The sequence below is a fragment of the Artemia sp. Qi Xiang Cuo genome, chromosome 17, assembly GCF_049724085.1.
Source record: "Artemia sp. Qi Xiang Cuo chromosome 17, ASM4972408v1, whole genome shotgun sequence".
In the NCBI taxonomy this organism is placed as follows: domain Eukaryota; kingdom Metazoa; phylum Arthropoda; class Branchiopoda; order Anostraca; family Artemiidae; genus Artemia; species Artemia sp. Qi Xiang Cuo.
In genome coordinates, this window is record NC_142810.1 from 35,105,431 (window position 1) to 35,116,142 (window position 10,712).

A 10,712-nucleotide genomic window follows, 5' to 3' on the forward strand; every position below is an offset into this window, starting at 1 on the left:
TTTTAGAAAGCATAGGTTTAGAACCCCACTCAGATTAATTTCTGCTTGTTTTGAGTTTGACTTATTTTAATTTCTGTTTGTTTTGGGTTTCATTTATTTATTGATACTGATTTGTGGTAGTTGTATGCTTGGTAGATTATTTGATTCTATTTTTTTTCATTTTTGGTTTAATGGAGTTCTTCTTTTTTTTAACTTATTTTGTGCAAAAAGTTTTTTGGATTAATTTCCAAAAAGAGGTCCTTCTAGATAAGTCAATAAACTAATAATTTCAAGTGTTTAATCTTAAATAATTTTAATAATAACAATATTGATGCATAGCTTAGATTTTTAGCTACTCATTAATATATATACGATCAAGGGCACTGGCAGAAAGCTTTCAAGGGGGGCCAGATACCAGAAAGTAACTATGTCTCTGAGGATATTGGGGTTGTCAATCTTATAAAGTTTTGGTAAAACTTTACTGAAAAAAAAATGACTTTGGATTGTCAGTTTACAATACATATACTGATGTTTATTCCATAAAGTTATAACAATTTTTTATTTATTAAAGTTAAAAAATGAAAACTTAAATTGTATTTTTTTTTCAGTAAAGGGCAAATTATGTTCTGTTCTTGAGGAGGCATGGGGGTCGTCAGCCCTAGTCATGGTAAATTGTTGCTTGTTTTGAGTTTGACTTGGTTATTTATTGTAATTTATGTTTGTTTTGGGTTTCATTTATTTGTTGATGGGGGTTTGTGAGAGTTTTACACTTGAAAGATTATTTGACTATATTTTTGTTCATTTCTGGTTTAATGGATCTCTTTACTTTTCTTTGAAAAACTGGTTTTGTGGAAAAAGGTTTTTTAATTAATTTTCATAAAGAAATAATTGGATTTATTTACCTTTGGGGAAGTATGGAACAAAAAAGAACCACTAATGTACGTAAACAACTGAAGACCTATTGCTGTTAAATCAGTAAACCAAACTCCAGATTTAACTTTGGTGTTAATCAAATGGGGCATTCCAAAATATAGGCACTTCAGAAGAGGAAAGATGTGTTAGATATTTTCCAGAAGAATTGTCTGCACTTGTCATATAGACTGATCATAACACCTTTAGACTTATCATATTTCAAACAGTGAGCAGTACAAAAATGTGATTCTACACCAGTATAGAAAAACCAAGAGCTTTACGATGAAAAAAAAATGATTACTATTTTACTAATATTTTTATTAATTACTATTAATTTTACTATTCAATTTAAGCCATTTATTTGAAATTTATTTAGAATTATCTGTTGATTAATTATTAATTATTTTTTGATTTGTTTAGAATTAAAAGTTAATAATTTTAATTCACAAATTCTGGTATATTGACTAAATTCCCGTTCAGATTGAAGTCAAAAGTTAATTTTCATTATTGTGAAAGAAAAACAAGCAAGATTCCTAATAGAATAAGACCTTATAGAATACAACCAATTGAATAGACACAGGATGATCCTTATAGACTTAAGCAAAATTAGAATCTGACTCCTTAACTAGGATTATATTTAAAAAATTAAGGAAAAGAATCAAAAAAATTAAACTTACATTTTTAGTTTGACAAAATATGATCAAAAACCAAGACCAAACTAACTGCTGGTAGGGCATGATGCTGTAGGCTATATAAATAAAACTTTCTTTGTTTATTAGGGTAAGACACCCAGTAGTCAGACACTTTAATCACTTTGAAAACTTTTTGACGTTTAAACTACTCTAATTACTGTATTATACCACCTAGAAACTTAATTTTTGTATCAAAAAATTTCTGAACAAGTAGGTTACTAATTCAAATAGTTTCACTTGTACAGCACCTCCTATTTTTGAATTTACTAACAAGTAACAATTCTGCCTAAACTCGGACATACAAACATCTCATTGTAAATTAGTTATTAAAATAGTATAAAAGATTCTGTCCGAGAATAGGCAGGTGGCCGACTACTGGGTGTCTTACCCTAATACCAAAATGCAGTAAGCTTTATCAAGCTTGTCACACTATTACTAGAGCATAAGAATGCCCGGTAAAATTCTACTTTAGTTACTTTTGGCTATCTTGGAAAGGAGTTGGGTTAGGAAAATGAAACTTTCAGGGATGGATGTACATGCTAAGGTTTGTCCTGGGAAGGTACTTTGAAGTACCTACCTCCACTCATCCCCCCCTCTATATAAGGGTAAATTTCTGCACATTACTAGTTGTTTTTAACTCATATTTCATCCTATATTACTATCATAAATATAAATCACTGCTCACCTTACACAACTTCTGCTTTTAACCTTGTTCATTAAAATATATTCCAAAATCATATTTAAATTCTAAGCCATTTAATTTTCAACCCATGCTGACTTTCTTTATGGTATATCAAACCAGGCTTGTTTTGATCACACTTGCCTTACCACCCTTACCCTAAACGGTAGCAGGCACATGCCAAACAACTCTGTTGATAAGACCATTTAAACTGTATTAATTAAAGGATTTCACAAGAGAGATCAGTAAAAATAACCTAATCCTTTTAGAGGACAAATTATGTCATGGGAAGATGTTTTTGAAATTCCCCTTCCACCCAAACTTAAAATTTTCTAAAATTCTACTTTAGAAGCTTTTAAAATATTTCTAAAGTACTAAAAGATAGAGTACTAAAAACATCAGAATGGACTTCAGAGGACACGTTATATCACGGGAAGAGGTTTTTGAAATCACCCTTCCCCCCAAAATCAAAATTTTCTAAAATTCTACTTTAGAAGCTTTTAAAATATTTCTAAAGTACTAAAAGATACAGTGCTAAAAACATCAGAATCGACTTCAGAGGAAAAGTTATGTTATGGTAAGATGTTTTTGAAATCCCCCTCCCCCCAAACTCAAAATTTTACAAAATTCTGCTTTATAAGCTTTTAAAATATTTAAAATATTTGTAAAGCCCTACGACATATATCGCTACACACATCAGACCCTACATTAGAGAACAATTTATTTCAAGGGAAGATGTTATTGAAATCACCCGACCCCCCAAACCCGAAATTTTACAAAATTATACTTTAGAAGCTTTTTAAATATTTCTAAAGTGCTAAGACATAGAGTGCTAAAAACATCAGAATCGACTTCAAAGGACACATTATATCACGGGAAGAGGTTTTTGAAATCCCCCTTCCCCCAAACTCAAAATTTTTTAAAATTCTACTTTAGAAGCTTTTAAAATATTTCTAAAGTACTAAAAGATACAGTGCTAAAAACATAAGAATCGACTTCAGAGGAGACATTATATAACGGGAAGATGTTTTTGAAATCCCCCCTCCCCCCAAACTCAAACTTTTTCAAAGTTCTACTTTAGAAGCTTTTATAATATTTTAAATATTTCTAAAGCGCTATAACACAGAGCGCTACAGACATCAGAATCACAGACGACACTTTATTTCATGGGAAGATGTTTTTGAAATCACCCTTCCCCCTAAACTCAAAATTTTCCAAAATTCTACTTTAGAAGCTTTTTAAATACTTATAAAGCGCTAAGACCTAGAGCGCTAACAACATCAGAATCAACTTTAGAGGATAAATTATGTTATGAGAAGATTTTTTTGAAATCCCCTTTCCCCCCAAACTCAAAATTTTCCAAAATTCTACTTTAGAAGCTTTTAAAATATTTCTAAAGCACTAATAGATAGAGTGCTAAAACATCAGAATCAACTTCAGAGGATAAATTATGTTTTGGGAAGATATTTTTGAAATCCCCCTTCCCCCCAAAATCAAAATTTTCCAAAATTCTACTTTAGAAGCTTTTAAAATATTTCTATAGCCATAGAGTGCTAAAAACATCAGAATCGACTTCAGAGGACACGTTATATCACGGGAAGAGGTTTTTAAAATCCCCCTTCCCCCCAAACTCAAAATTTTCCAAAATTCTACTTTAGAAGCTTTTAAAATATTTCTAAAGTACTAAAAGATAGAGTGCTAAAAACATCAGAATCAACTTCAGAGGACACGTTATATCACGGGAAGATGTTTTTGAAATCCCCCTCCCCCCAAACTCAAAATTTTTCAAAATTCTACTTTAGAAGCTTTTAAAATATTTTAAATATTTATAAAGATCTACGACATACAGCGCTACACACATCAGAATCAACTTTAGAAGACAAATTATGTCATGGGAAGATGTTTTTGAAATCTCCCTTCCCCCCAAACTCAAAATTTTCCAAAATTCTACTTTATAAGATTTTTAAATATTTCTAAAGCGCAAAGACATAGAGTGCTAAAAACATCAGAATCGACTTCAGAGGACCCGTTATATCACGGGAAGAGGTTTTTAAAATCACCCTTCCCCCCAATCTCAAAATTTTCTAAAATTCTGCTTTAGGAGCTTTTTAAATATTTCTAAAGCACTAAGACATAGAGTGCTAAAAACATCAGAATCGACTTCAGGGGACACATTATTTCATGGGAAGATGTTTTTTAAATCACTCTTCCCCCCAAACTCAAAATTTTCGAAAATTCTACTTTAGAAGCTTTTAAAATATTTCTAAAGGACTAAAAGATACAGTGCTAAAAACATCAGAATCGACTTTAGAGGACAAATTATATCACGGGAAGATGTTTTTTAAATTCCCCCTCCCCCCAAACTCAAAATTTTTCAAAATTATACTTTAGAAGCTTTTAAAATATTTTAAATATTTCTAAAGCGCTACAGACATCAGAATCAAAGAAGACAATTTATGTCATGGGAAGAAGTTTTTTAAATCGCCCTTCCCCCCCAACACAAAATTTCTGTCGAAGTTAAGTTTATGCAATCTTTGACTACACAAGCGAATTATTCGTTCAACCGTGTAGGCTCAACACTAGGATATTTGTATGTAGGGTCAATGGGTAGTTGGTGGACTAAAGTACGAACCTTATACTTCATTCATGGTTTCTGTGTTAGATAGAAGTAGTGCCACTTTGTTGGGAATTATCCAAAAGTGAATCCTGCTAGGGACAACAATTATCAGCGACTGTTGGAGGGCCTACTATTGCCTGGCTAGCCAGGGCTATCAGCATTTACGCGTCAACCACAGTATAAATTTTGTTGAGCCTGCAACAGGTGCTCACACACAAAACATCAAAAGACACTGGCGTGACGTTCGAGACAATATACCCAGATATGGCAGAAAAGAAGAACATATGGAAGGAGATCTGGCAGAGCATTATTTCAAAAAAAAATATTCAATCTCCTCTAGAATGCACCCTTTCATGAAACATATATGAGAGCTTTATAAACCAAAACAATTTGTTTTTTTATGGTTATTGTTTACTAATTAATGATTAAACATTAGTAACAGGAACTTTGGCAATTTACTGTATCTAACCCCATTTGTTCTTAAAGCAATTCAAATGTTTTTGTCCAAATAGTTTAGTGTAGCAATCTTGATTCTTGAAGCTACGAGACATTATTAAAGTGTAAATAGGGAGGGGGAGAGAAGGGGCAGAAGTACATATTTGACTATAGATTATTCGGTACTTGTGCATTATAAATAACCCACCACTATGCACGAAAGAAGTTAAGTTTGGTTACTGCTAATGAAATAAAATAAAATAGGATGCAAATATAATAGTTTAGAAACAAATTCGGGCTATATATTTGCACACTAGGGGGTGGGGGTAAATCATAGCAAATATTAAATACGTAACCTAACCCAGGTACCTTTTTCCCTCCCTAAACCCAAAAAAACAACAGTTTAAATATTGTAAACGCAATAAGAAATCACCTCTGGTTTCCTTGTACAGTCTATAGCGGTGGGTTATTTATAATGCACAAGTACCGAATAATCTATATTCGTTTTGATTAATTTTTGGGAAACCTCTTAACATTTTGAGTTGGGTAACCACATAAAACATATTCAAATAGCTTAATTCTATAATGTTGAAAAATTTCGTTTTTCTTTTTTACATCCGCGATTTAAAATATGTAAAAAATGTTGTAACTTATATAGAAATATTCTTTCGAGGGTGCAATGGTTAGCTGAACGGAGTTTTTATAGCGGGAGGAGGGGGAGGGCGGCGGCAGTGTTCAGCAACCTGCTCACAGTGCCCCTGCTTATACTAATCTAAGCTGACCATTTCGTTGCAACGTGGTTCACCAGAATAATACTCTAAAATCTGGTTGATAAATTGCCTGTCTAACAAATTTGTCTGAGTTTCGTAAAAGGGGGAAACAACCCCTAAAAGTAAAAGATTTTAATAAAACTCATACCATCAAATTTGTGGTACTTGGCGAATACCCGCCGGAAAATCCCCCCCCCCCCAGAAAATACCTCACCGCGGAAAATGCCCCCCCCACGGGAAATACCCTCACGGAAAATCCCCCTCCCCCCCAAAAAATACCCCCGTGGAAAATAAGGCTTTTCAAATTATCAACCAGATTTTAGAGTATGAAGGGGGAATGGGATGAATGGTAAGGGGGATTTCTAAAACTTTGAATGACCTTTAAAAATTTGTGAGTTATAGTAACGGAAAACAAATTTGGGCTATATATTTGCACATTAGGGGGGGGGGGGTAAATCATAGCATACATTAAATACGTAACCTAACTCATACAAATTTGTTAGACAGGCAATTTATCAACCGAATTTAGAGTATTATTCTGGTGCAACACGTTGAAACAAAATAGTCAGCTTAGATTAGTATAAGCAGGGGCACCGCGACCAGGTTGCTGACCACCACTCCCGCCCTCTCCCTCCTCCCGCTATCAAATCTCCTTTCAGCTAATCTCCTTCAGCACCCTTGCAAGAAAATTTTTATAATTTGTCCTCTGAAGTCGATTCCGATGTTTGTAGCGCTCTATGTCTTAGCACTTTAGAAATATTTAAAAAAGCTTCTAAAGTAAAATTTTGGAAAATTTTGAGTTTGAGGCAAAGGAGGATTTAAAACACATCTTTCCATGACATAACTTGTCCTCTGAAGTCGATCCTGATGTTTTTAGCACTGTATCTTTTAGTACTTTAGAAATATTTAAAAAGTTTCTAAAGTAGAATTTTGGAAAATTTTGAGTTTGGGGGGAAGGGGGATTTTCAAAACCCCTTCCCGTGATATAAAATGTCCTCTGAAGTCTATTCGGATGTTTTTAGCACTCTATGTCTTAGTGCTTTAGAAATATTTAAAAAGCGCCTAAAGCAGAATTTTAGAAAATTTTGAGATTGGGGGGAAGGGGGATTTTCAAAACATCTTCCCGTGATATAAATTGTCCTCTGAAGTCGATTCTTTAGCACTTTAGCACAGACATAGCACATAGAGCACATAGCACATAGAGTGTTTTTAGCACTCTATGTCTATAGAAATATTTTAAAAGCTTCTAAAGTAGAATTTTGGAAAATTTTGATTTTGGGGGGAAGGGGGATTTCAAAAACATCTTCCCATAACATAATTTATTCTCTAAAGTTGATTCTGCTGTTTTTAGAGCTCTATGTCTTAGCGCTTTAGAAATATTTAAAAAAGCTTCTAAAGTAGAATTTTGGAAAATTTTGAGTTTGGGGGGAAGGGGGATTTTCAAAACCTCTTCCCGTGATATAACGTGTCCTCTGAAGTTGATTCTGATGTTTTAGCACTCTATCTATTAGTGCTTTAGAAATATTTTAAAAGCTTCTAAAGTAGAATTTTGGAAAATTTTGAGTTTGGGGGGTAAAGGGATTTCAAAAATATCTTCCCAGAACAAAATTTATCCTCTGAAGTTGATTCGGATGTTTGTAGTGCTCTCTCTCTTAGCGAATTATAAATATTTAAAAAGATTCTAAAGTAGAATTTTGGAAAATTTGAGTTTGGGGGGAAGGGGGCTTACAAAAACAGCTTCACATGAAATAAAGTGTCTTATTTGATTCTGATGTCTGTAGCGCTCTATGTTATAGCAATTTAGAAATATTTAAAAGCTTCTAAAGTAGAATTTTGAAAAATTTTGAGTTTGGGGGGAGGGGGGATTTCAAAAACATCTTCCCATGATATAATGTGTCCTCTGAAGTCGATTCGGATGTTTTTAGCACTGTATCTTTTAGTACTTTAGAAATATTTTAAAAGTTTCTAAAGTAGAATTTTGAAAAATTTTGAGTTGGGGGGAAGGGGGATTTCAAAAACATCTTCCCGTGATATAACGTGTCCTCTGAAGTCGATTCTGATGTTTTTAGCACTCTATGTCTTAGCGATTTAGAAATATTTAAAAAGCTTCTAAAGTAGAATTTTGGAAAATTTTGAGTTTGGGGGGAAGGGAGATTTCAAAAACATCTTCCCATGACATAAATTGTCCTCTAAAGTTGATTCTGATGTCTGTAGCGCTCTATGTCGTAGCGCTTTAGAAATATTTAAAATATTTTAAAAGCTTCTAAAATAGAATTTTGAAAAATTTTGAGTTTGGGGGGAGGGGGATTTCAAAAACATCTTTCCGTGATATAATTTGTCCTCTGAAGTCAATTCTGATGTTTTTAGCACTCTATGTCTTAGCGCTTTAGAAATATTTAAAAAGCTTCTAAAGTAGAATTTTGGAAAATTTTGAGTTTGGGGGGCCGGGAGATTTCAAAAACATCTTCCCTTGAAATAAATTGTCATCTCAAGTTGATTCTGATGTATTTAGCGCTCTATGTCGTAGCGCTTTAGAAATATTTAAAATATTTTAAAAGCTTCTAAAGTAGAATTTTGGAAAATTTTGAGTTTGGGGGGAGGGGGATTTCAAAAACGTCTTCCTGTAAGATAATTTGTCCTCTGAAGTCGATTCTGATGTTTTTAGCACTGTATCTTTTAGTACTTTAGAAATATTTTAAAAGCTTCTAAAGTAGAATTTTAGAAAATTTTGAGTTTGGGGGGAAGGGTGATTTCAAAAACTCTTCCCGTGATATAACGTGTCCTCTGAAGTCGATTCTGATGTTCTTAGTACTCTATCTTTTAGTACTTTAGAAATATTTTAAAAGCTTCTAAAGTAGAATTTTAGAAAATTTTAAGTTTGGGTGGAAGGGGAATTTCAAAAACATCTTCCCATGACATAATTTGTCCTCTAAAAAGGATTAGGTTATTTTTACTGATCCCTCTTGTGAAATCCTTTAATTAATACAGTTTAAATGGTCTTATCAACAGAGTTGTTTGGCATGTGCCTGCTACCCTTAAGGGTAGCAGGTGTCTGATAAGGGTAGCAGGGTGTCTGATAAGGAAAGTGTGACATCACAACAAACCTGGTTTGATATACCATAAAGAAAGTCAGCATGGGTTGAAAATTAAATGGCTTAGGATTTAAATAGGATTTTGGAATATATTTTAATGAACAAGGTTAAAAGCAGAAGTTGTGTAAGGTAAGCAGTGATTTATATTTATGATAGTAATGTAGGATGAAATATGAGTTAAAAACAACTAGTAATGTGCAGTAATTTACCCTTATATAGAGGGGGGGGATGAGTGGAGGTAGGTACTTCAAAGTACCTTCCCAGGACAAACCTTAGCATGTACATCCATCCCTGAAAGTTTCATTTTCCTAACCCAACTCCTTTCCAAGATAGCCAAAAGTAACTAAAGTAGAATTTTACCGAATGCCCTATGAATATTTACTCTATACCCTAAATTTGGTCCTGGTTTTGGTCTCTTTTAGATAGATAAATAATGACCTAGGCTTATACTGAGTTAATCTAAGATCTAAGAATTGAATAAAATTCTGAATTGTTTCTGAACAAGTTTCATGGCAGTTCTTATAGACAAAACGAAAATAAGAAATTCTTTTTCTTTTCACCCACCCGGGTCTAAATTCTCGGGGGGGGGGCATGGCCCCCTTTGCCCCCCCTGCCAGCAGGCATGTATACAATTCTTTTTAATTCCTACTTGGTAACAAGATATGAGGGTTTGATTTATACATAGTTTTGTTCAACTGCATACTGTTTTTTTTTCCCTAGCCTAATTAAGAAAACTGAGGAAGAATGTGATGTTTTAAACATGGGTCTAAACTGTACAGTGGCAACGCTTTGAAATCAATAGTCCTCAAAGTCATACTTTTCCTCCGTAAATAGAAAAGCAAGGAGCAACTTGAGGAATCCACTCTAGGCATTTATTTAAATGCACCATTGTTATTTACTAACGACTTCTTTTTTTGAACTAATTTGCGTGCCAAGATACAGGAGTGCCAGGTCTTGGCTTAGCCTGCCAGAATTTGAGTCAACAAATCTCGTAATTTGGCTTGCTGGCACGTCTTTGTATTTGGACTTTCAACTGTTATGCACCCTGGTTAACAGAGGCGGACTGGGAGCGAAAATCTAAAGGGGCATTTGGCTTAAGCGGCCCTACCTATGGCCCTCCTTATAGAAGGAATTTGTTCGTGATTAATCAGAAAGGGCCTTGAACAATGAGTGTAAATTGCGCTCCGCGTCATTCCCGCCAAAATTTGCGCCATCAGGCAAATTAGTAGGCTACTACCCATTAACTAAGAAGTAGGCTTACAGTAGGAAGAGGGCAGATATCGCTAATCATTTTTTGTGCCAGATCTCCCTGATGCTCGGTTGGACACGGTGTTGCTCCGGTTACCACACAAAGGGAGAGCGGCATCATATTTTCAGCTGTATAAAATTTTCGGCTTCCGTCCTGCATCATGGAAATCTGGGTCAAAGAACATTCACGGTATTTGTCCTCTTCAGAAGGATGTTTAACACCACTGAGAGTTTTTCGACTTTCCATCAGAAAACAAAATATATATTTTGATCAGATACAGAACAAAT

At 34.0% G+C, this 10,712-nt stretch overlaps 1 protein-coding gene across 4 annotated transcripts in view; it reads right to left on the bottom strand.

Annotated features, from left to right (window-relative positions):
• Positions 1-10,102, bottom strand: part of PGS1 (Phosphatidylglycerophosphate synthase 1) — a 95,189-nt gene extending 85,087 nt beyond the window's left edge. For 2 of the 4 annotated variants that reach the window (XM_089102852.1, XM_089102849.1), the window contains exon 1: positions 9,994-10,102. In XM_089102852.1, coding sequence (XP_088958978.1) covers positions 9,994-10,065 — 72 coding nt within the window. In that variant the 5' untranslated portion in view covers positions 10,066-10,102. Of the gene's footprint in view, positions 1-1,568; positions 1,632-9,993 lie in introns of those variants that run through there. The other 2 variants (XM_089102853.1, XM_089102850.1) reach the window with 2 other exon arrangements.
• Positions 10,103-10,712: the final 610 nt, after the last annotated feature.